This window comes from Rhinolophus sinicus, chromosome 17 (assembly GCF_057876585.1).
Source record: "Rhinolophus sinicus isolate RSI-liver-muscle chromosome 17, RSI-T2T, whole genome shotgun sequence".
Lineage (NCBI taxonomy): Eukaryota > Metazoa > Chordata > Mammalia > Chiroptera > Rhinolophidae > Rhinolophus > Rhinolophus sinicus.
The window spans coordinates 23,710,345-23,737,909 of NC_142517.1; the positions used below are offsets into that span (position 1 = coordinate 23,710,345).

At 35.4% G+C, this 27,565-nt stretch overlaps 1 protein-coding gene across 27 annotated transcripts in view; it reads left to right on the top strand.

The window, feature by feature from the left end:
* Positions 1–18,883, top strand: part of MBNL1 (muscleblind like splicing regulator 1) — a 194,889-nt gene extending 176,006 nt beyond the window's left edge. For 16 of the 27 annotated variants that reach the window (XM_019731998.3, XM_074326722.2, XM_019732018.3 and 13 more), the window contains 5 exons: positions 732–885; positions 8,746–8,781; positions 9,470–9,564; positions 12,580–12,654; positions 15,455–18,883. In XM_019731998.3, the coding sequence (XP_019587557.1) occupies positions 732–885; positions 8,746–8,781; positions 9,470–9,564; positions 12,580–12,636 (342 nt within the window). In that variant the 3' untranslated portion in view covers positions 12,637–12,654; positions 15,455–18,883. Of the gene's footprint in view, positions 1–731; positions 886–8,745; positions 8,782–9,469; positions 9,565–11,418; positions 11,483–12,579; positions 12,655–15,454 lie in introns of all 27 variants that reach the window. The other 11 variants (XM_074326713.2, XM_074326719.2, XM_074326724.2 and 8 more) reach the window with 7 other exon arrangements.
* The last annotated feature ends 8,682 nt before the right edge of the window (positions 18,884–27,565 follow it).

Here is a 27,565-nt window from a genome sequence, read left to right on the forward strand (position 1 = left end):
GACTTATGATATAAGTACCTGGATAAATGTCATACAATGAAAGATTCTGAAAACCCAGCAGCCCACATTCAGTTTAACTACATTGTAGAACCGTCTAATGAAATACTTTGAAGATATTAAAAATGTATTTTTGACTATATTTTTATGTACCTAATTGATTAGCATGGCTTTAGTGATAGAATTATTTACTTTTTTTATATTTATAGTTCAGTGTTTAAGGAAAAAAAATTTGCATGCTCTGGGACATTTGCATGTCTAGGTAGATCTAGGGGGAGGAGTAGAGTGGGATTCATTTTTATTTTACCTGTTTCAGTCACTCTGTACAATTAACTATTAACATTGCTTATACTTGTCAATCCTCATGGAGCTCACAGTGCAGCTTTTCTTCTTTTCCCAAACAGTGGCTTCTCAGAGAAAGCCTGAAGCATTATGGGACTTAAAACACTTTAACACATTATAACATGTGCTCTTGTACTAGTGTTTTGTGTTGTTTTTTTTTTCCTTTTTTTTTTTTTTTTGACAAAATATAATGCTTCTTTTAAAGCTTTTATCTTGCCTTTGTTTTAAATTTTTTTTCTTTATTAGAGCCCCGCCCCTCCCCCCCGTGGGTAGTTAAATGCTCTGCTGCTTGCTTGCTCATGCTTCCTAACAATTTTTGCCTTCAACTGATTTTTCTTTTTTCTTTTTCTCTTTTTACTGGTATTTGTTTTTTATACTCATTCACTAAACAGGGAATTCCTCAAGCTGTACTTCCCCCATTACCAAAGAGGCCTGCTCTTGAAAAAACCAACGGTGCCACCGCAGTCTTTAACACTGGTATTTTCCAATACCAACAGGCTCTAGCCAACATGCAGTTACAACAGCATACAGCGTTTCTCCCACCAGGTAAGGGATTTGAGTTTGTTCATAAATGAATCTGACAATTCACATAGAGTCCTACTGGTAGAGCATATGAACCAACCATGCCCCCAATTTGTCGTTAGTTCATAACTAAGGTGGAAGGTAAGGTGATTAACAGTGGAAACTTATCTGAGGTATCTCATGTGGTTTTCCTTAAAAAACTAAGAATTTTAGCTTCAAGAAACACGGATTAGAGATCAGTGGTGTTTTATATATTTATTTTTGTTTGTGTAGTTTGGAATTGAAATATAGTTCTCTTCTTTTTCTTTTCTTTCTTCAACACTTATATGTCTGTCAAGCTACTGTATGACACTTTTGTGCTGTAAGACCCCTTTGCCTTCACGATTCCATAGAGTTCATTTCAATTATATGAAATGACACCTTCAGTTTTGATGTTTATTTTTCAGCCTTTTTGTTTTCAAGGTGGAGAATAAAAACACTGACTCTGTTCTAGAGCTCTTAAAAAGTGCTCTTACCAGTGCCAAAAAGGACATTGCTCAAAATCATTATTGCTCCTAAGCTAATATTGAAACAGCCCTAAATGCCCAGTGAACTTTATATTTATTATTGACTTATACATTTATGGTTTCACTTGATTTCAACTTAGTCATATAAACATACTCTAGAACTATCCACAAGGGTATAAACATTTTAAAACACAAACTAATCAGCCCCTGGATAACCTGGAAATTTATTTCAGTTCACTCTTCATTTACTTCACAAAAATACATATTAAACTCTTTGTAATCTGAAATTCAATTAACCAGAGACCAATCCCATTTTCCTCTTTATCTCTTAACCTTTTCTAAAAGAAATCCCATGGGTTCTGAGATTTATTTAATAAAACAATTTTATTAGTTAAATTAATAAATTTTTGACTAGGTGTGTATGTCAAAGATCCAGACGCATTAGTATATTGACAGTATTAACAGAGCATTAGGTTCATAATGCCAGGAGAGAATGTGATCATTTATTTTTGAATAAATGAAAAAAGAATAAATTATATTCACATTAGTTTTTATTGCTAAGCACAACTTTTTATACAGTGCATCTTTGAAAACCGGTCATTCATGTTTAGAATATGTAGTAGCATTCAATGAGCTATAAAATTCCGCTAATTTAAATAGCCAGTGTCCTAAGGCACATCGGCTATGTGTACCCATGAAATAGTATCTATCAAATTGCAGTTTGTCCATTTTCAAATTAAAATTAAATCGTTTTGATCTGATATTTTTGCATTCTGAGTTTTAAAAAATCATATTTCTGTTATGTTTTATAATAGTAAAACTTCTTTCTCAACATTTGTAGTTTTCCAAAGATTTCCAACATATATAGTTTTCAAGGAATTAATCTTTTTGCTCTTGTATAAATTTCCATGCCCCTAAATTTATGTTGTCTCCAACAAATAATCCATCAGTTTTCCCATAGTCAGGTCACTAGACAAAGTTTCAAGGAATTACAGGTAGCTACTGTCATCTCTTTGATGAAATTAAAATTATTTTGTCAGTTTATTTCATTGAATAAAAGATTACCATTAGAAATGACAGTTTCCCTATTTAAAATCTAAAAATAAAAACAAATCTGACTTCCATATATTTAAAGAAAACTTAAATAATCTGTATTCAAATAATCAAAAGGTTTTTGCATTAGTTTCTCCAACAATATTCAAATGACTAAAGACTTTTCTAAATAAGCATCACCATTTATTGTATGATACATATGACGCTTATTCATGACATCAATCTTGCTCTAAAATGGCTTTTCTTCTGCGGATAGAACACAGCAAAGAGGATCAAGTCAGAGAAAAAGAATAAACACGTTCATAAGTCAGAATCATGCTTATCCCTCTGTTCTAGAAACTAAGTAGTGTTAACTTAAATAAAATCTGCCATAATATATTGAAATACGCTGAAAATTTTAAGATATGTTTGCATTTTTATGATGATTATGTATCAGAGATACTCTGTTCTTGATATTTGTAATGAATATGATATGAAATTATTATAATAGTGATATAAAATAACTTTTATTTGTAAACCAGTTTTAAAGGGCTTAAGCTGCCGGTTAACCTTGATTAACCACATAATCAGAAATAGGTACTGCCTCCATCACGCTTTAAATATATTTTTATTTGTAATATGTGCATGAGTGCACAAAAATTGACCCTATGACATGAAAAGGTTAAAATGGACAGCCCATCTCTACTTCTGCTACACCCCTTCGTCAGACAGCCAGAAAGGAAAGAAATCTAAAGCAGAGAATGTAAACTGAAATACCTCCGGGACCAGGCAGGAAACATAAACAAGTGAAGCAAGAAATAAATTGGGAGCTGTGGGGTGTGGGAGGCACTGGGGAGCTCAGGCTAAATCTAAAGAGGACGGTCAGCGTTCAGTCTTAGCCTTTTGCTGCCCCAGAGAAATACCTGCCTGGCAACTTGTGCCTGGTGTGCCCTGCACCATTTTATGGCTCTATTTACTTCATAGTCTATGTGAACCTGGGGTGATTGTGCAAACACTGATGTCCTGTGTTGCCACATCTTATGATTTGTTTCCAGATATTCTGGACATTTGGATGTTCATATCTGACATCTCTCAATTTTTAAATTTTATCAATTTTAATTCAACTTTTAAAAATACCCTTTGAGAAATACAGGAAAACTAGCCTACCAGAACTTCATATGTAATCTCATATATAATATTATTACTGGGATAAAAGGAAGTTCATTTTCCAAAGTCTAGGATATTCTGGAGACATACAGCAGAATGCTATGATCAGAGCATCCCATCTGACCACCATATCATAATTTGGAAGATATATTCTGAAGTCTTTATTGGAACTGAGAGGAAATGGAACTCATTTATTTTTGGCAGTTTTAGAGCCCTATAGTCTGCTTCAATAATAACTTCAGGGATATGTAGGTCTGTTACATTGAAGTTACAGTGAAGCACAGTTGGCTAAATCCTTAGAGCAGGTGACTATGTATACAGACTAGGTTGCTGGCAAAAGATCAGGATTCAGTGGCAGGCCAGCCAGCTAATTTAAGAAAATCTATGTACCATAGCTTTTAAGAACAAAATTGGAGTTATATAGCATCTCACCTACCCATCTATCCATCATCCATTCATGCATCCGTCCATCCATTTATACATCCATCCTTACGACCACCTATATCTCTCTCTCTCTCTCTCTCTCTCTCTCTCTCTCTCTCTCTCTCTCTCTCTCTCTCTCTCTCTCTCCTTCACTCCCTCCCTCCCACCTTCTTTCCTCTCTCCCTCCCTCCATTCTTTCCTGTTTTCCATCCACCCACCCACAAACCTATCCATCATCCACCCATCCACCCATCCGTCTTTCCATTCATTCAGTCAACAAACATTTATGCCACATGTTATACCAGTATTTACACTAGAGATTGCAACCTTAAGATGCAAGGGCTAAATCTAGAATCCAGAAATATTTGTCAAAGAATGTATAAATAAGAACATAATGTAAATCTTATAGAAAGTGTACATACTCTCTAGTTCCAAGTCCCAGAACTCCATTTTGCCTAGGCCAAGTTCCACACAGTTTGTTTAAAAGAGCCACCTTTTACTAGTGTTTGCTCTGTGCCATGCTGCACTGGGTGCTTTATATACAAATCTCATTTTTTCTCACAACAACCCCAAAAGTTTGGCATTAGTATTCCCATTTTACTAATAGTAATTTTGGGCCTAGAGAGGTCCAGTGATTTGCGCCAAGTTACACAGCTTATAAGGTTCAGACAAAATATGAACTTGGGTCAGTTGGGCATGGGTCAGTCTCGCAATATCTGTGAGCTCTTTACATGACAACTTAAAAAAGGATTTGGGAAAATGGGACAAATGGAACTAGCCCTTACTGATCACCTAATTCTATGACTGGTGTTTCACACCCTATATCTCAGTTAAAGATAAATACAAATATTAAATTATGTTCACATTGAAGTTTTTTTTTTTTTTAATTTTAGACATATACTTCTGTTTTTTACTTTTATCCTTCAAGACCAAATTGATTATTTGTACAGATTATGCATAATCTAGGGTCTACTTCCGTCATAAGTATGAATTTCACCCCAAAAGTAGGATGTGTAAGAAATTTCACTTTTACACCCACATCAGTTTATATTCCTGATTTATAGTAAGTCCCACTCTAAACTCTAACCTCACTACTGGTTGGACAGAAATATTAAGTATTACTGGGATTCCAGGACCCTATCCTCACATTTCTCCTCCTCAAAGGTCCTGTGCAGTCCGGTAGTCTCAGGCTACTCATTCTTTCACCTTCCGTCTGCACTGGTCTCTGCTAATGTCATCACTGTCCATGCTTACAAGGTTGCTTGAACGCCGGTACTCCAGGGCTTCTATGCCTCCCTGGGGTCCAAGCATCCTTGCCTGAGCCTCCCATCCTCCCACGGAGCCCATTCCCTTGAAAACCTGCTGCCTACCGGGCTGTTGGGAAAGGACAGGCTACCTGCCTGACTATCATGGACCCTGCAGACATCCCTCTTCCTGAGTCTTGAATCTTTTTTTTTTTTTTAAGATTTAATAACCCTTTTCAGATTCTTTATTTTTTAAGTAGTTTCAGGTGTACTAAACAAGGTAATAGTTAGACATTTACACCTCTCACAAAGTGATAACCCCCCTCCCCCAATCTGCTACCCCTCTGACATCGTATATAGCTGTTACAATACCATTGACACTATTCCTCATGCTGTACTGTCACAGGATGTGGAGTTCAATCTTGAATTTTTCTCTCTGCTTTCCCTCACCATTTTTGCCTCCCTGCCAGCCTCAGAAGCACACCTCTGTTTCCTTCTCTAAGCATATTGCCCTCAATCAGGGGAGGCTTATGATTTAAAAAGATCTAAAAATAAGTTTGCTTCAAGCAACTTCAGCTTTGGCTTGTGCATGGCAACTCTACCCGATAACAGGAAACAAAAGACGAGGAAACTTTCTTACAGGGGTAGAGGAGAAGGGAATATTCAAGGGTTTAGGGTTGTTTTTACAGAAAGAAAAAATAAAGATTGTTCAGCTTTTCACTTTTATTGTAAGTAACGAGATTAATGCAAGAGGTTTACTTGAAACTTAGCATAGTAAGTATAAATCAGGCTTGGAAGTTGAAATCCAGTCCTACCACAAATTATAATCTCTCTATACATTCGTATTTTTCCATCTGTAAAATGGAGATAATAATGGATTTTATAGGGTTATGTTTGAGTGAGTTTTAAACATAATATGATAGCACATTCTCTCAACACACTTTTCCAAGCAGGTCTAAGAGTTTAGAGTAATGCCTGCAACATAGTAAGCTCTAAGTTCTATTTGATATTTCTTGAATTTAATAATGCAATAAAACAGAATTCAATAGATTGAATAGAAACAGGAACAAATTATATGAAGCTGCAGCTCTTTGAATATCCATTTTGAGAATAATTCAATTGTGAACTTTTAGTCCTAAATGATGTAAGTTATTTTTAGAAGACCTTAAGTCAGCTTTATACTTCTGATCATAATATACCTAAATAGGCTTGAATTATCACATCTAAATTTGAAACTCCAACCAAATCTCCATTGTAATTTTTCTCTTCGCCTTGAAGTAATTTTAACTATGCCTACATCTCATTTGTAAATTTTCTTCCTACATCTTCATACAGAACGATTAAAAAATTTAATTTAAAAAGTCATGTAATTAAAGTAATGCATTTCTCAGAAACACACCATTCTGCTATGCAAATATCTCCATAGGGAAAATTTAACATTAACAAATACATTCACTTAAATTGGCTGAAAATTGAGGAAAAAAATTTAATTGGCTACTCATGAATCATTATTAATAAATCGGCTCATTTGATGTAAAGATCGATATTATGTTCATTTCAAAAGTGATTTTTGTTTTTGGTAAGTGGGTCCTACAGCATTATGTCTTCATATTTGTGAGTTATTGCACCCTGGCTAGTATTTTCATTGCTGCCTTATGTTTATTTGCTGCGAATCCCTCTCAAAACTGTGTGCATTGGTTATAATGGTAATGAGAAAGATAACTCAAACTAAAATTTAAATTACAAAAGCTTTGGGGTTTTAGAAAGATAGGGTTAAGTTTAACTCATTTTCAGCATGTGCAGGCTTAATTATGCATGGGATGGAATAGAATAGGCAAATTGCAGCATAATAATAATAAATTGAAAACAGATAACCTGTACAATACTTAAACTGGCTTTAATATTCCTAAAATACCACGTTTTTCCTTTTCATTTGTCTCTTCATCCTCTCTTTTCAAGTCCTCCCCTCTACCATTAGCGGATAATGATTTCTCAGGATCTAGACCCAGTATTACTCTATTAAATTTTGCTTGCTCTATTGTCTCGGATTAACGTCTTTGTTATTTCTGGTTTGTTTTTGTTGTCTTTCACAAGTCTCTGACTTGGTAGTGGTAGCGAAGGACAGAGATCTCCCAGTGTCTTAGATAATGCCTCTTGCTGTAATAGTACCCCACCTGAGAGGAAGCCTCTGGGAGCTCCATTACCAAGTGTAATCACTGATCATTGTGTCCACGGTTTCATTGTGATAACAGACTAATTGCAGCTGTTACAGGGATGCCCGTTAAGTAATCCGTGGTTCTCAAAGGCAGCTTTGTTTTGTAGGACCATCTTTGACAAGACTCAATTGGCAGATATTTTTCTAGCGAATGTTCGTCCCAGATGCTGCTAGTATTTAAATAGGAGGTGCCAAGCTTTAGATAGAAGTATAAAATCATTTGATATTTTAAAATCTGGGAGTCTAAAATAAACTCATAGAAAGAACAGTGGTTTTGTATGTGGAAAAGTGCCCTGTACTTGGTAAAATAGATTTTTCAATGTTTATATGTTAAAGACAGCAGGGACATTATATGTAATATTAATGTAACACCATGGTTGAGCAATTGTGAACATCAGTGATAACACCCCATATGCAGCATGTGTATCTTCATTATCTCCTATTCAGGATTGTGTTTTCTTTTTTTGAAGTCTAATTACCAATTTGTGAAATTTTGGAGACTATTTACCATTCCAAGAAATCCTGAGGGTGTAAACCAACAATGAAAACTAGTCTGTTTTTCCCAGATACCTATTGAGTAAACCAGTTTGAAACATAAGAAAGTATATCCCCTCTAAATGTTCTTCTACAGTTAAATTCCAAACTAACGCAGTGCAGAAGTTTCATTTTCTCTTTATACATAATTTATGTCTTGGTATCCCTTCAAATAAAATTCCTGTATGAATGATCACAGCCTCTCCCATGTCTGTGTGATGCTGACACAATGAACAGGAAAATAAAACCAAGGGAATGAAAATGAATGTGTTGGTTTCATTACATTGTTAAGTCAGTTTTGTGCATTGAGTGATTTAGCATTTTAATAATAAATAATATTTCCAGTTATTTAACATGTGCTCAATATAAAGAAGACGTTAAGGCATTCCTATGTTAAAGTCAGAAAGAGCAAAGCTGCCAGATGGCTAGTAACCAGATTAAAACAAAATTACAATGTTATTTTAAAAGGATTAAGCAGGTTTAATTTTTTTTCCAAAATACTTTTATTTATAGGCAGCAATTAGGAGAAACAAAGTGTACCAGCACACAGTTAAACTGGCTTTTATTCTTCACTTGAGACTAGTTCTAATTGATCACTGTGCTATTGTATGATTTGATTGTGCTGACAGTTACATGCCACTGTTCCCATAATAACAATTTTTCTTCTTTGTTCAAATGAATTTCCTAATTACACGTGTGATGGGATGTTTTAATTCTTTTCCCTTTTCAAATCCACCTTCCTGTTGCAATGCATGATGGGCAGGCTCAATATTGTGCATGACACCCGCTACAAGTGTTGGTAGGTGCCAGCTTTGTTTCTTGATTATCTTAAACCTATGGTGCACCTCAAAGCCCCTCAAAATCCACTGCTAAGTTTAACTTATATCTATTGGGCAAGTCCATTTCCCTTTTACTAACACCTGTCAATTAAATGTCATTTTCTATTTAATTGACATGGACTCACATAAATGTTTTCTTTACACACAAGTTTCCTTTAGTCACCTTTGGTGGATTTTGATTGGACTATGAGTTCCAGTGTGTAAAAAAAAAAAATCTATCTCATAAAAGTAATATATTGTATATTTTTCTAATAGTAAATAAGAAAAATTACTTTCATTCAAACAGATAACTGTATATATGAAGTAAATATCTGTATGTTGACTTAGATTTTGAATGTCTATGAACACTATATAAAATTCTTGTTTTTGACTTAGCAAATTAAGCCTGTTTGTGTCAATTTTCTTGATTTGATGGTAACAAGCTTTTTTTCCCCTTTTTTTTTTTCTCTTTCATCCCCCTGCCCTTTCTCTCCTTGGAATGTTGTCCTGCTTTGCGCTGTGATTGCATGTCACTCGCTGGTGATGATGTCCCGTCACATGGCTTACTGCTGTGATAAATACCATGCCCAATTACCCCTCCATGTTGCCATGGTTTCCATGTTGCCACACTCTTCTGTATGTTTGCTTATATGATTTTCCCTCCGAAAGTTCCCATGGTGCACGGTGCTACGCCAGCCACTGTGTCCGCAGCAACAACATCTGCCACAAGTGTTCCCTTCGCTGCAACAGCCACAGCCAACCAGGTTTGCTAATTTACAGCTTTGTTTCTTACAAACCAACTCTAATAGGGCTCAATCCAACAGCCCTTATGCACGTGGATTTCCCATTGAGGTCAGTGGGAATCGTGTGTATGTGAGGGCTGTAGTGGGTGCTTTAATAGCATGGGGTTTCAAAGATACCTCTTGTTGGCCTACACATTCTCTCTATGACGAGCCGCAGAATGCTTTTTTGCCATTTGTTAAGTGCTCCCGAGTTGTCGCAGCTCCATTTCTAAAGCTACTAAAATGATATTTACACAAGCAATTCTCATTTGGCCTCCAACCAACTGTGCAGGTATTTCGACCAATCAAAACTGTAGCTAATTTTTAAAAAAAAGTATTTGTTTTTTTCAGTTACAGTTGACATTCAAAAAAATGTGGCTAATTGTAAGGTTTTTATTATAAGTATTTGGTATATACAATTTCTCAATTCTTGCCTAAATTCTTAATAAAAAGCAAAATATTCAAATGTATGACATATGCCACAAATGACTAACTACTCTTGTAAATAGAGTTTGTTGTAAATGTTTTATAGTTTTATTTGTTTGATAAGCAGATTGCGTATTCCAAGTAAGTAGGAAAAAAGAAAAACAACCTTAGTGTTTTTATTTCTGTAATTACTCAGCATAAATGTTGGGGAGTTGTGAAGGAAGAAAAAACACATTAAATATGGTAAATTGAGTCATTCTGTGTTCCATACAAGTTTATAGAGTAACAATTACACAGGTTACTTTTAAGTAAAAGGGAACTGTTTCAGAAACTTAAATTTTATGATATACAAGAATGACTAAAAGAAAATGATTATTAAAATATTTAAAAGTTAAAAATTGACATTGATTCAATGAGCATTTTTCTGATGCTATTTAAAATTATGTTCTAAAAATACTGGTTGACTCATAATCAAATTTATGTAAAGTAGCTTTTGGCTTGAATATACAGATATGTTTGTTACGAAAGCAAAGTTCAATGGGGTTAAGAGCATATGAAAAAATTTAGAGCCAAATCAAATTTCAGGTAACCCCCAGACTGAGGTTAAATGTAGCCCAGTGAATGTCAAAAGAACCAGTATCAGATGGGAATCAACATGTTGTCCCTTGGGAAGAGAAGACCAATCAAGTGCCATCTGAATTGGTAGTTATGGCTACGAGGAGTGGCCACCCTGGTCTCTACAATACACTCTGTACTGTTGAAGAAGACCTGTAAGCTATTAGTACAGCTATTAAAAACATTCAAGAGCAGTATGCCAAGTGGATGTATATTAAAGTTTCAGACAGGCTTTAAACATTTCTTGGCAAAGATCCTTAGTTTTTCTGAAGCTTGTCAAAATAGCCCTAGATCTATGCTAACACATCAGACTCATTTACAAGAATGCTAGATTGTGCATATGTGGCATGTTCATAATCTATGGCAGAAATTTCTTAATGGATTCGATACAATCCATTTATGGTGTAGATCAATGATGCTCAACTCTCTTGTGTGTACCATGTATGACCATAGAATTGCTGGTGTAAGCGGAACTATAGCAAAGCAAATTTCAACATGCCCTTGGCCACCTGGATTGTAGGGGACACTTTACTTTTTGCATTGTGCTGTGACCATTTCATGCATAATCTTGGGTCTTCATACTGTTTTACAACCAAAACAAAGACAAGGGAATGGATATATATATACACACATATATTATATCTACATATACATACATATGTATATGCCTACAGTACATTAGCGATGCTGGAAATAGCTGATGCCACAAAATGCAGCCTGCATGCATGCAGAAGTTTATAGCTGGCCCTTCATCTGCATCGATTGGTGTTGAAGGTCCTTGGTATGTTTCGACAGCCCCATCCTTGATGCTTCTACACTGTTGGGTGCAACATCCTGTCCTGCAGCAGCAGGAAAAATGGTATGAGAAGCTTCATTATGCTTGGAGCACATTTTCGTGCCATTTGCCAACGCTGTAAAGTTGTGTAAAGATGTTAGTTGAGAAATGGAAATAAAAGAGAGACATATTAATTTACACTCCAGACTGTGGATTGTAATATGTTGAATTAGTCTAGAACATCTAAATCGAAACAACAAAAACATGCCTTCATGTATGTGATCTCACTATTCTCACATCAACCTTGCTGAAATGGGGTTAGTGCCATTTTATAGATGAAGAAATTTAAGCATGGAGTGCTGGAGTGCTTTGCTCAAGGTTACACAACCAGGCAATAGACCACTAGTGTTAGAGCCCGTGCTTTCAGTCCTCTGATAGTCTTAGTCTGTTGCGCTGCCTCCCCCAGGTTAGCAGCTGTAATTCTGGGTTGGAGGAGAATCAGGCCACAAATTGGCTTTGGGAACTATTGAAATAAGTCACCTCTCTATTGGTTTCTTACTGTATTTTCTCTCAAGTTTTTAAGTTCTCTTGCCCATTTAAAATACAATAAAATGTGCAATCAGGATTCAGAAATATGTTGTGACATAAACTTGTGCCCTAATCCAGTTCTTTTGAAATACTCTTCTATAAGTCCACACCTGGTATTTTAAATTGGAAAAGAAAGTTACACACCATAAGTTGAACAAAACTGTGAGAAATTGGTTGCACAAAAATAGGCAAGACATTTCCTATTTTGATTTCTGAATTACTGAATAACTGAAACCACAGGTGTGTGTGTGTGTGTGTGTGTGTATGTGTGCGCGCACATGCGCGCGTGTGTAGGCCAACAAAAAGGACTTCTTTCAATTATTGCTCTGCATGAAATTTTGATAGTTTTACTTCCCTTACTTCCTAAAAACCAATAACATTTATAGAATGGTATTTAACACAAAGATTAAAAAAATGAGTTGCTACTTTGGCATTAAGTTTACATTAACTTACTGTTATGTTGACCAGATAAGGACTATCACCTCACAGCTGAATTTCACTTTCTTTAAAAAACTTAATATTAAAATGTTTTCATGTCTTGGTTGTTGGCTTGCTCGCATGGATCATTCATTAAATAATCTTTTATTTGCTAGATACCCATAATATCTGCCGAACATCTGACTAGCCACAAGTATGTTACCCAGATGTAGAATTTTCATCACTAAACAGTAAGTTTATTATGTAATATATAGTATATATTCGTGGTGGTTTCTTAAGATAACAATTGTTTAATGCGCTTAAGAAAATTTTTGCACCTTTCTGAGAAAATACTTATATAGAGCTCACATTTTTTATCTTAGATGGGTTATGAAGGATTCCATCATGAAATTTTGTAATAAATATGTTAATATCACTTAAATATACATAATACTTAGGGAAAATAAATTTTGTGTTTATTTCATATTAGAAATAAACACAAGCATGAAAGAAAAATACGATTTAAAACTAAATAGAAGGAGTAGATGAGGGACTGACAAACTGTTTCTTAAAAGACCAGATAGTAAATATTTTTGGTTATGTGGGCCATATGATTTCTGTTGCCACACTTCTCTGTTACAGCTACTCAACTCTGCCATTGTAGCATGAAAGCAGCCAGAAACCATATGTAAATGAAAGGGTGTGGCTGTGTTCCAATAAAACTTTATTTGCAAAAAATAGGCAGCAGGCCAGATTTGGCTCACAGGTAGTAGTTTTCTAATCCCTATTGTAGATCGTCATTTATTTTATTTTTTAATATTTTTGTAAAATCCTAAATGAGAACATATACCCACAACACCTCATGCTTCACCACCCACAGGGTCATTAGAATGTAGATTCTAAGTTTAAATAAGTATATACACACACTCACATACAGAGGGTGCCAAAAAAATGTATACAGTACATGCATACACATACATCTACATATCCAAATAAACTTTAGGTACTTTGAAAGTGTCATCTCGGACAATCATATAATTCTGAAAATGTTGCTATTGTTCAAAAATAGTTTAAAGGTCTAATAGTTTACCTTCAGACACATTGACTTACATACTTGCCAAGGTGGCCATTTTTCATCCTTAGAGCATATATTTTATTCAATACGCATGCATCCACATTATCGTATGTGCTCAGAAGTATATTAGGTCATTGTTTTTATATGTTAAAAGAGCCACAACACTTAAAACTGAGTCTGGTACATAAGATGAGTGATCATTCTTTGTTGCTTCCTTTCATTCATTTATCTCTTCATTAACACATTTACGACTGACGTTTTGGTGCTACTGTGTATTAGCTACCATGTCAGTGAGGGAAAGGTGAACACGCAATGAGATAAAAATGTAAATTTCAGCACGCTATATTAAAATAAGAGAGGTTTGAACAAATTTCTCTTGGCGCAAAGGTGAAGGTGTCCCAACAGAGTCAGAAAATCAGTGAATTTGGACAATGAAGGTTGTTATAGAGAGAAGGGAGGAGTATGGGCCTTATAGAAGGAGAGCATGTCGAGTCAGGAGATGGTGGCAGAGAACCAGTTCAGGGGCCCTTGTGATGATAACCTATAACAAGAGCTGGACAAAGGTCGAGGCCATGCAGAAGAGGATAAACAAAATTTGATAGCCATTTAGGAAAGAAATGATAAACTCTGTCTACCAAAGACATATTACCATCATGAATTAAATGACTGAAAATTGTTTTTGTTTATTTCATAAGCGTTCTCTATGCAGTTCTAATAATAACATTCATTATTCTGAACAATAGCTACATTTTTTAATAAGCACATTGCTTTGTAGTATGTAGGTTTGGAAGAAGAGTTCTGTTGACATATTAAAAAAAATCTGTTCCAAGCTTTAATAATCAATTGAGTATGTTTGGTATTATATATACATAACTGGGTTCTATTTCTTAGCAATGATCCACGTTGAAAAAAATGATACCAAGTGGCTGTAAGTCCAGCAATTAGCGAACCAGTGGATTTGTTTGTGTCAAAACTTAGGCTTATAATGTTGCGTTTTTATAACAAATGATTGGTCATTTTCATGAGGAGTTGCAATATTTAAACTGGTTAGTGAGTGCAGCAAAATGGTGGGTTTTTTAATAATCAAGGTGGTATTCTAAAGTATACGTTTCATATGTAAAGTTTCTCTGAGGAGAACAAATTTCATATAAAAACTGGAACTACTTACAAGTACAATATAATATCTATTCAATCTTAATTCATCAGGAGCATAAGGAATGATGTTTATTTTTCTTGGTTTTAGAGAAAAAAAATCACCCCAAAATTTAAATTCTCCAAAACAGTCATTTTTTTTTTTTCAAACACATGCTGTGCTAATCAAACACCCAAATACATTAATGCTCCTCGACATATGATGGGGTTATGTCCTGATAACCCATTATAAATTCAAAATACTGTAAGTTGAAAATGCATTTAATACACCTAACCTACCGAACATCACAGCTCAGCCTAGCTGGTTTCTACTGAGTGATTATTGTTTCCGCACCATTGTAAAGTCAAAAAATCTTAATTATAACTATTGTAAAGTCTGTGTAGTGAATCATGTTTAATAGGACTTGTTGCATGGATTTTAATTCTGTAGGCCAGATCATTCCTCTTGAAACCTATGAGACTTTAGAGGGGAAGTAAAGTGAGTTTAAGTTCTGCCCCACAATGATAGTGCTAAAAAAGAGCTCTACTGTGTTATGCCCCTTGTTTCTGCACATTTATTTTACACTTTTAGCTTAGTGTTGGGTGGTACTTGAGCAGAATGTACAGTTTCATTAAGCTCTGCATGTCATTGTATTCTGTTAGAGTTGATAAACAAATTTAGATCGATTTGTACTTGTAAAGTGTTTTCTGTTTTTATCTGAAGGCATAATGTCATACATTTCACACTTGAAATCAAGAAATACAATTTTCATATTAAATATATATTGGAAACTGCTTTTAGATATTGTCTGTTTTAACAAATATTATCTCTTTTTCCCTTATAGATCATACTAAAGAGGAAAGGACAGTGTGCTTGGTTAGCGTAAAGGACGAGGTCATTAGCCATATTGTATATACCGTCAAGCAACACACACAAAAACCCCTCAGCCACAAGACATCCACACATTGCATGTTAATCAGAAGAAAAGACAACATGGAAATCCACTGCACACTGTTGCCTATACACTTTGTACATTTAATTGATATTCGTGCTGAGGTGATACTCCTGTCTCAAAGAACGACATCGTCTTTCTTTTCTAGCACAGAGTTATGCATTAAAATATGCATACCTAATTAGTTTCCTGTATATTCATGTCATCTTGAAAAGACAGACTATGGTGTAACCATGATTCTATTATGTATTGGTACGTCTGTAGACCAAGATATAATTTTTTAAAAATAAGTTTATTTCTTTCAAGGTTTACAAATAACAAAGGTGCACCTTGTATTTAAAATTGCCATTATAGATGAGAGTGTGCATGCACAGTCATTTTTGTTTAAGAGTAATATTTTTAATGTAATAGATTGTAAGATGTGGTGAGGGAGGGATCTGACAGAGATGAATGTGCCAAGCAAAACCACAACTGTGTATCTTTTAAAGCACATCATGGCTTTAAGTACCATGTTGTTAAGGATTCTCATGAAGTGCCATAGACTGTACATCAAATTAGAGTATTATTTCTTCAGTGTTATTGTTTTCAGAGCCACATTTTTTTGTTGCTTATTTGCTAGTACTAATCAGTCAAAGGGCACCATTCTTTTTTTTTTTTTTTGAAACCAAAGCTGTCTCAGAAATGGCCAATTTAACTTTACAGTAACAATAGACAGCACAACACAAATTCTCTCAATACAGATAAACTCACACATACTGGAGATATATGTAATAGATATATATATATAAAAATTATTTTAATGCATTGTAGTGTAATATTTATGCATACTATACTGTATAACATGTTATTCAAAAGGGATATGCCATTTCTGAGACACGATAACAAAAAGAAATGTTTGAGGAAATTATTTTGCTTCTATTTATAGCTCTGTCAAAAGTCAAAAGACTATAAATGCTTTGCAAAAATGGTTTCACGTTTGCTTAAACGCTTCATCACAGTCACATTTAAAATAGTGACTCTAAACAAAGAAGAAAGCAGCACTGTCATCAGATGCATGATAAACCAAAATATGAAAATGGGAAATGTCTAATTAACCTAGCAATTGGGTGGGTTAAGTACATGGGTGAATTTTATATGTGATTTGTTTTGTTTTGTTCAGATTAACTGCTTATAGCCTTAGAAAGCCTTTTACAAAATTAAAAAAAAATAGATGTGCATTCAGTTTTTAAGAATGGATTCATCCAAAGGAATTCCTTTTTTGTGGTTTGGATTTTGCAGCTAGTAAAGGATATTTTTGCTCTGTTCAGCGGTTCTAAAAATTGCTGAAGTAGGGGCCAGGTCACTGGTAGTTAGAGTATGGAATGGGAGAAGTGAAAGTTCTGTTATAGAACTTTCCATACTTCCAAGTTTACTGCAAGTTTTTATGCTTGAGAGAGATGCTTTCTAATATAAGACTGATGTGTTGATTTTACTGATTGTACTGTACATCTATTAAAGCCTTAGATTATTACATTACGGGTTGGAACCCATACCAATGTAATTTCAATCGTGTTAAGAGAGTAATGGTGACTTTCACATGTTATTGTAGTTAGTTACATTATAGAATATTACTTATTTTTCTTGTTAAAAATGTAGTTTTTCATTTCCTACATTTATTAAATTTCATTTTCTATTAACAATTGAATACCATTTCAGTTTATAGACTATTGTTTTATTAGATTTTACCGATGAATTTTTCAAAATACAAAAAAAAATTAAAGTAGTTTTTCCTTCATAACATACTCAGTTTTGAATTACATGTAGTGTCATATGAATATTCGTATTATTGTTAACTAAATGATTTATATTTTACTGATTTAATATTAAAGTGTAAGAATGTCAGTCATTGTTAGTTCTTGTCTAGTTTTCATTAAAAGAACAAAGATCTTTTATATGGATATCTTATAAATATATAATCATTGCTAAGTAAGAAGTTAAGTTGTTGCTATGGCAACAATCCTGGCAGACAATTGAGTAATATTTTGATGATTTATTTTGTTTGTAATTAGTTATTATAAGAAGATCTAGATCCTAGATATTAGAATAAAATTTATTTTCTACTGTATCCATTTCAAATGTTAAAGTATTGTTTAATATTTTTGAAATATCCCTGAATATCAGGCCTTGTTATAAATAAGCTGCATAATCAATAAATAGAACAAGGGACTTTTTGTTGATAATCCAAATACTCAAAGTTTACGTAATGAGAATTATAGCGTGTGTGCAAACTCTTGAGGGTTGATTATGCTGCAGTTTAGCATGTTGGAACGTCTAGAGAGAAGGTTGACTTTTTGCACTTCTGTATATAGTCAAAAGAGAGAAACCTGTATAATAGTAAGATCTTATTTTGAATAAAAACGTCTATAATTACAAGGAGTTTTGTTAAGGCTAATAAAATGACAGACTGAGCAAAATTGCTTTTGCAAAAGTGGCACAGAGTTAGCACTCCATACCCCTTGAAACATGTTGCTTTGCTTTTTGTGAACAGCTTGTAGTTTGCCAGGATTTTTTCAGCTGGAAAGATATACCATCCTTCCGAGATCTCATGACTGACAAAAACTCCATTGGGCCAAATCTGCCTGAAGATCATTACCAAAAATAGCAGGTACTTCAACCATTAAGGTGAAATCATGGATCAAATATTCCTTACATTTTTCAAAACTACTGCATGTTTAAAACTTCAACAAAAAAAAAAAAAAAAAGGAGAGAGAGAACTATACTAAGGACATATATTATTCAAATCAGTTGCTGCCAATTTCAGTGGTTTATTGTTCACACACACACAAAAGTCTTCAAAACAAGTATTGACTTTCACAAAATTTAAACCATAAACAGGCAAACCAAACAGCACACCGTAGCTATAGTTGTTATGTGATTGTTTTTTAATTGCTGTAGGATCCTGTTCTTTCAGCAGGTGAAAAAAAATAAAACAGTTAAAAATTTTCATGGTTTTAATTTTCAACTCAGAAGCACTCAAAAAAGCAAATGTGATATTAGGGCACTTGTTTAATGAAATCATGTAGCCAGCCTTCACTCTAGCTGGTTATAAAGTTGCACTTATCAGCAACCCTACCACTTTCATCTGCTGAAAGGACAGATGTGCTTGGTTTTACTATTATGTAATCACAACTTACTTTCTGCTTGTAGTTGCTTAAAATTATGTATTTTGTCTTGGGCTGCAATTTGTTTTATGCTTATTTTATTATTACTGCAGTAGTTGACTTTGCTGTATGGAAAAATAAAGTGAAATTGCCCTAATAAAACTTCTCTTTCTTAAGTATATTTGTGTATCTGAGATTGAAGAGTAAATTATTTTTGCGCCTTTCGAATATTCATGCATGCCTGCCATTGCAAACATATTGATACGAAAATTCATCTTCTGGTTTTAGCTGATTGCAAGTAAGGTATTCACTGTTTTCCTCACTAAGTATCCTTTGATACAAAGAATGAGAATGTGAATCTGATATACTGTGACAATCCTATGCCCATTGTTTTCTGAAAAATCTTGCCCTACTCTCCCCTTACAGTTTAAGTGCTGTTTGATATGATTTTAGGTGTAGGGGGAAAACTGTAAGGAAAACAAAAGACATTCTCTTATCAGTTCTAGATCACTGTCTTTCTTTTAAAGAATGTTATTTGTCTGACTGCCCCAGGAGACTAAAAATCAGGCAATATAAGAGAATATTTCCATAAAGAAATAAAGATGACACTTGATTCAGAGGGGTAAAAGAGTTTACTTACACATACACAGCTGAGCCAGGCTGTGACATAACTCACGCCAGAGGGTGTGTGTGCGTGTGTGAATTGTGTGAATTTTTAAATGGTGAATTAAATACGTGGTTGAAGTGAGGCCTGGTTTCCCAGATAGCTTTGCATTTTGCAGTTTCCACAGATAGCCAGTGAAGGCCAAAGTTCCATTGTGAAGAAGTTTGCTCCTTTAATCGCTTAGTGCTGCTACTTGATGTGACTGTGCCACTGGGTCTCTCCTCAAAAGCTGCAAATTCTCCTTTGCGGGTCAATTTTTTTCCCTAAACTTCTTGCAATAAATATAAGTGCATTATTTATACTTAATATGATTCTTTTACAGGTTGCATGCTATAGAACATTTCTGTTATTCTCAGTAGATCTAACTATTCAAGATGCTGCCTATCAAAAAACGAGTAGCTGGGGCCGGCCCGGTGGCTCAGGCGGTTAGAGCTCCATGCTCCTAACTCTGAAGGCTGCCGGTTCGATTCCCACATGGGCCAGTGGGCTCTCAACCACGAGGTTGCCAGTTCAACTCCTCAAGTCCTTCAAGGGATGGTGGGCAGCGCCCCCTGCAACTAAGATTGAACAGGGCACCTTGAGCTAGCTGCCGCTGAGCTCCCAGATGGTTCAGTTGGTTGGAGCGTGTCCTCTCAACCACAAGGTTGCTGGTTGGACTCCCGCAAGGGATGGTGGGCTGTGCCCCCTGCAACTATAAATGGCAACTGGACCTGGAGCTGAGCTGCACCCTCCACAACTAAGACTGAAAGGACAACAACTTGAAGCTGAACGGCACCCTCCACAACTAAGATTGAAAGGACAACAACTTCACTTGGAAAAAAGTCCTGGAAGTACACACTGTTCCCCAACAAAGTCCTGTTCCCCTTCCCCAATAAAAAAAAAAAAAAAAAAAAAATAGCTGCCCCTGTGATGATTATCTAAAGCTGTTCCCAACCTTTCTGAGTAACATGAAAACATCCAGCTTTCTCCAATTAGTGTTAATACTTTGGCTATCTTTAATTGAAAAATAATTTACAATTACAGAAGGCGATTGTAATATTTTCAGTACTTTAAGTAAAACCGTGTTTTATTAATCACAACAGCATGTTCATGAATCTGAAAAATGGTATCTGAGAGAAATTCATTCTCCACTTACTGTTCAGAAGGAGTTATTACTACAGCAACCACTAGGGGTCCTCAGTTCACAAGATGGGACCCTGTTTTAGACGTCATTAGTCTTATTTGAGAAACAAAACCTTTTACTAGAGCCTATTATTTCATTACAGACTCTAGCAACTCATGGAGCTCACACTTTGAAATGACCCTGAAGGTCAGTGACATGCAGCAATCCATAATTTTACTGAGGCACGATTTTGAGCAGTAGCTTCCATCATACAGGAAATAGTCACTTAATATGTACAGGAACCTATGGGACACTGAGCAACAAGATGTCATTTTCTACTTGTTATTACTCCATTCTCTGATGAGTCTAAGGCTTTAATATTTAATATTTGAGGTGCTCTAGTATGTGTTCTGAAGACAATATAATGTTCAAGAATCTGGAGACTTGAAAGTCTAGAATATGCCCACTTTTAAAAGTTCAAAGTCTACTGTATTAATATCATGAAGAGGTCCAAAAATGTGAAATACAAAGATTCAAAGTGAAGGGATTGTTCTGAGTTCTCTTGATGTGTCAAAACAGCACTGGACCTCATTGAGATATCTCTAAAGTGGCCCAGTGCCATCCCCGAGGCTGCAGCACAACATGTCATGCTTGCCATGGGTGGTCCCAGCCATCCCCAGAAGGGGCCTTGGCACCAGCAGCACTTGAAGCGACCCTCAGATTGTTCTTGTGTGTCCATGTTGGGCCACAGTCTCCCTCTCCAAACTGCTTGGGAGTTGGACTTCAGGTTCTCACTGGGGCTTGGGAACGGCCCTTCCCACACCCTATGCCAAATTTCTCAATGTTGTCTGCACATTCCTTGGACAACCCTCACCCTTAGCTGCCCTGCCCTACCCCTGGGCAGGGACTTAGACAACCAAGGAGGCAGAGCTTACTCTTTTTTGTGTGTTCTGAGAATCTGACCCTCAGTTCTCTCCCTTTTAGCTGCATGAGCTTTGTATTTGTTCAGTAACGTTTTTCTTTTGCTAATTAAATGAGGGGAAATGGAGAAAAAATAACCTGCCTTTGAATTTACCATTTGAAGAAAAAAAATGGCAGTGGCAGTTAGAGCACAGAGAAAATGTGTTCTAATTAATGACCTGGTTGAGTCTGTCAGAACCGGTTTACTGAAGCAAGAGTGATCAGTTTCTTTCTCCCTAGATGGGTTTCATAATGACAAAACATAGAGTGTCTTTTTTGACAGATAAAGCATAAACCGGAAGGTTTATTCATGGTGGTTGGGAGCCACCAGGTTGTTATGTAAATTCTAACGGCCACTCTCCCTCACTTTTACCTCTTGGAGCCTGGCTTGTTAAACACCTGAACTTGGAACTGAGAAGAGCTCCGTGGCTGGTTTAAACTGCAGGTTTGGGTGGGCTTGTGTGATTCCACTGCAAAGAGCACAATTTCACTGGAGAGAAATTTTAACAATTGCAACAAATTCCTGTGCCATGGTCATAATTACATCTCAAAATACAAAAGCAACCACAGAAGGAAATGTGTTCTCTGTAGGAGGGTCCCACATTTGTGTGACACCTCAGGCCCAAGAGCTTAGCTGCTTTTTTTTTTTAATTATTTTTTTTAAGTTTTATTTATTTTTATTTTTTTTTTTAAATTTTTATTAGTTTCAGGTGTACAAAACGATGTACTAGTTTGACGTTTCACCCCTCACAAAGTGATAACCTCCTCCCCCAATCTATTGCCCCTCTGACATCTTATATATCTATTACAATTCCATGGACTCTATTCCCTATGCTGTACTCCACATCCCGTGACTATATATATATATATATATATATATTAAATTATAGTTGACATACAATGTTATTCAACTTCAGCTTCAGGTATACAATGCAGTGGTCAGGCATCTACACCTTCCATGAAATGGTCTCCCTAATAAGTGCTTAGCTTCTTAAATGTGGTCTTGCACTAGATAAACAGTTGCTATGGGGGAATGAAATGTTGATTTATACAGTCAAAGTTACAGCCAAAAGGTAATTGCTTGAACCAGGGTAACTATGACCAAGATTGCCCATTACAGACAGGATACATTCACAGAAGAACACCAAGTTCATAATGGACTTAGAGACTAGTGGTCATGGTGGCCCTGAAAGTCGGGAACTAAGTGAATAGTCTGCAGAAGTACATACTGAACTTAAATATAGAGCCATTTAGCCAAGCAGCTCTCCAAAGTTCAATTACAATGGCGTACACCACATGAGTGTGCTGGAGATTATAAGCTTTCTCTTACCCAAAGTCATATAGTAAGAGTGGCAAGGCTAAACAGAAAACCTAGACTCTTGAGGTCCCATAATATAACATGACTTTAGGTTTAGGTTTAGGATGAAAGTAGAAAGACATATGGGGAACTAAAAGCCTGCAGCTGAGGCTGAACAAAAGAAGCCTTAGTAGTTGACATCTAGTAGTCAAAACCTGGACACTGAATGGGGCCTCATAACAGGAAGAATTAATGCTTGCCCTGCTTTGCTTTACCATTGGGCCCCCTCCTTTTCACAGTAACTACTCCCCAGATGTGCGCTTGAATTGGCGCTAAAGATAAACTGAACTAGTAACATCTGGGGGAGGACGGGCTAAGGAATTGGAGCAGAGAGAAGGGCCAGCTTGACAACCTGTGTATGGTAAAGATAGGTACTGTCTACGGAGACCAATATCACAGAAACTGGTAGGAAACAAACCACATAAGAAATACATTATAACCTCCTAAAATGATTATTTTTAAGATGTGTATTGAAAATTTCCTTAAACTCACAAAAATCAAGGCTACGCATTGGAAATGGTGTTAAAGCACTGAGGAAGCAATGTTGAAATGAAGGGCTCTGGAATCAGACCACCTGGATTCATGTCCCAGCTTTTCAGCCCTTCGACCTTGGAAAGTTACTTTACTTCTCTTTGACTCAGTTTCCACCTTAAGACAATGGAAATAGTAGCAACAATATGTACCTTGTAGGGTCATTGAATGGTTCCCAGACCATGCTGCAGATTGGAATTAGCTGGGGGATCTTTAAAAAGTATTGATGCTTGGTTCCTACCTCCAGACATTCTGATATAATTGCTATGGAGGCAACTGCTGAGTTAATATATACAAAGTGCTTAGAACAGACCCCAGCAAATAGCAAAAAATAAATACATGTTAACTATGGTCACTATTTTATTATTATCCATTTTTCAAATTTATCTACTTAATCTTTAACTTTTCATCCTAGGTTTTCAGTTACATATCTCTTTCAAAGTGGTCATGTACACACTCTCTGTGATATCTATAGTTCTGTCTTTCCTTTTCAGTGGTGAGACTTTATCTGCCCGTAATTTGCCACCACAACAGGTCTTGCTCATCACTGCACATAGAGCGAACATTTCAGAAAAAGAATCTAGTCATTTTTGACTCACTCTGAAAAATTTTATTTCATGTTCCAGCATGATATGATCACAGACCACACTTAACCCACGTCAATTTGAAAGTAAATGTTTAGACACATCGAAACTTAACTACTTGAATCCCCCTTTTATTTAAATTGTGCTCAAGATCAAATAATAGAATGGATGCATTCATCATGAAAATTGTGCCATTAAACAATGTATTTAAAGAAGTTCATTATATTTATCAAAATAATATTTCTAATGACATTTGAACAGCACTAGTATATTTCCATATCATATTTTATTATAGGTTTATTTTAGATGTTTAAAATAGCACTGACTCAGCTCCATAAACACATATTAAACATCCTGCTATTTGCTAGGCTAGGCTCTGAGATACAAGTTTGAGTAGCAAGAACCTTACACAATAATGACTAAAACAAGATATACGAATACTGAAAATAACCTGATCTTCTATTTCCCACCTCTCATACCTGTCCCAAGCCCTTAAAATATACCACAAAATAATGTAGAGCACCTCAAATTAATATAATGTTATATGTCAATTACAGCTCAATAAATAAACGCATTGATTTAAAAAAAATTAAAAATTAAGGAAGACCTTAAGTTTCTTGCTGCTCTGTAGTGAAACAAACAAACAAACAAACAAACAACAAAACAGGACTAGCTTACAGTACCTCTCTACAGCCTTGGCATGAATCCATGGTGGATTCAGGATGGCAGCAGCTAGGACTGTCAGTCAACTGTGCTTCCTACACAACTGGAGAGCTGACAGGTGCATATTTATGGCTGCTGCCAGGTTGGGAAGAAACATAAAGAATAGGAGTCTCAAAAAGTGGGGTTTGTAATTGATTGAATATGGAGGGGAAAGACAAAGGGGACGGACACAAGGGTTAATCTGAAGTTTCTGTGTGCCCCAGTGGAAAGCAGCACAATTCATGGCGAGAGAATGGGGAACTTAATAGGGATGTAGATGCACTCCTCTGTAACAGACTGCATCTTCAGTGTTTTAGAATATCTATGTGAATACAGTCAGCTTCCCACTGGGAAAACATATCTGAAGACACATGGGGTCCCAATGGGCTTTATCTTTATCTTCATCCTTAACTGTATATATATACAGACGCCCATAAGCATGAAGAACCTGCTTACCTCAGAATTAAGAAGCGTTAAGTCTGAAGCCATTTATGTGCTGCAACTTGAAAAATATAGCTATGCTGAAATTACCTCTGTTCAACAAAGGTAGCATTAAGAAACTGAACAGAAGGGCCAACAGAGGTAAAACAGTATATATATATATATATATATATATATATATATATATATATATATATATATATATATACCTTCTAGAAATTTGTAAGAAAAAGATTAGCAAACCCTTTAGGAAAATGGGCAAGAGAGAAGAGAGTTATATAAGTACTTTCTAAAAGAAAATATTCAATGCAAGGTAAAAACAAAATGAGATAAAATGAGATGCTACTACAAACCCACCCCAATTGCTAAAGTGAAAAAGTCTGTCTTTATCAAGTGTTGGCGTGTTGTGAAGTAAATGAAACACTCATCTACTGCTGGGTAGAATACAAATTGGTACAACTACTTTATAAAAAGTTTTGGTGTTACTTACTGAAGTAAAAAAACCATCAAATCCACTCTTAGGTTTATATCTAAGGAAAATGCCTGCAAATGCACTGCAAGGCATGCATAGGAATGTTTATAGAAGAATTAGAAACAGCTCCAAATCAGAAATGATCCAACCCAATTATCCATCAACAATAGGTTGGATGAATAAATGGCAACACAGTCATAAAATGAAAAAATATTGGGCAATGAAGATAAACAAATCACAGCTGCATTCAACAACATGGATGAAGCTCACAGAATCAATGAGGCAAAACATAAAAGAAAATATTCACTATGACCCCAATTATATAAAATTGAAATGCCAGCAACACTACAGTACTTAGAGATGTATACTTAGGAGTTAAAACATAAAGAATAGCAAGGGTGTGGATTAAAACTGAGAGGGGGCAAACTAGGGTGTTTGTAAGCAGGATTGGCAATGTTTTAGTTCTTGATCTGAGTGGCATTACATCAGTGCTCATTTTATTATAATACATTAAACTGTACATTTGTGTTTTATATACTTTTTCTGTATACTTGTTATGTTTTATAATAACGGGATAAAAAAATGCAAAAAGGGGGACAAAATAAGTATCTTACTTCCCCAAATAGAAAATGTATAAGTGAAATTAGAAGAAAATATGAACCTCTCTTAACCTGAAAGACTCATGCTGGAAGCTAGGAGCTAATTTTTATAGGTAGCAATCATAATTATACTGGTTTGGGATTTTTTTTCTGAAAAATAAGACACGATATTTTCCTTGAATCACAGAAAATTTTTTTTTTCCAAAAGAGTTTCAATAAATAGGAAAAATTAGGATAGAAAGAAGTATTTACATCTAATTACACTTAAAATTTATAAACAGATGTAAGAAAGTATATTCTTCTTCAGGCTGACTATTCCCCAGACACTTAATTAGTATTACAAGTGAGAAGACAACAGGAAAAGTTAGGAGAATGAGTAGTATAATGCAAACCCCAGCAACAAACTGTTCATTGAAACTGTGTTATCCATATCCATGAAAACTGAGGTCTCAAAATGATTTAGTCTTTTCTATGATCCAGAGAGCACCAACTATTCTATTTATGAAACGTGAGGTAGAAATTAACTGAATCCCTCATATGCAGAGATGTGTATCTTATTTTTCTTTAAAAAAAAAAAGTAAAATACATTTTGGAAGGCATGACACAAGTTACTTATACAAGAATTAGTAATTCAGAGTAATAAATCCATGGCCACATTTATCCCCAAAATTTGTTTGCTAGGATTATACCCTCATTAAAAGAAAGACCCAAGATTGTTCAAGTTCACATTTTCTTGATATATTAGTTCTTTGTTTGGGTTTTGAGGTAGTTTTTAAGTAGTTTCTTATCATCTTGTTTCTATGTACCTTTTTTTTTTTTTCTTTTTAACCAACTGCAGAGAATGTGGACATTAGGCATTTCCAGCAGATGTCAGTGTTGAAGTTTGATGTGATCTGGGCAGCCCTCCAACAGGGCGCTTCCCCTTGAAGATGAGCAGCGTCCTCTGCAGGTCTTCAATTCTTGTGGAGTGTGAAAAGGTGTTCTGGAGAATTCTGTTCTTTTGTGGGATATTGTCTTCAGAAATACTTTGTTTTCAGTCATTATTTCTTCAAATAGGTTCTCAGTCCCTTGTTTCCTCTCTTCTCCTGCTGGTCTCTCTTCTCCTATGATGTGAATGTCGTAATGCTTGATGTCGTCCCACAGGTCACTTAAACTATCCTTCTTTTTTGGGGATTCTTTTTTCTCTTTGTTGCTCTGATTGGGTGTTTCCCTCTACCTTGTGTTCCAAATCACTGATTCGATACTGTGCTTCATCTAGTCTGCTGATGATTCCTTCTAGTGCATTCCTCAATTCAGTTATTGTATTCTTCACGTCTGACTGGTTCTTTTTTATGGTTTCTATGTCCTCTTTTATGATTGCTATCTCTTTGTTGAAGTTCTAAGTTCCTTGAGCATCCTTATAACCATTGTTTTGAACTCTGTCTCTGGTAGGTTGCTTGCCTACCTTTCGT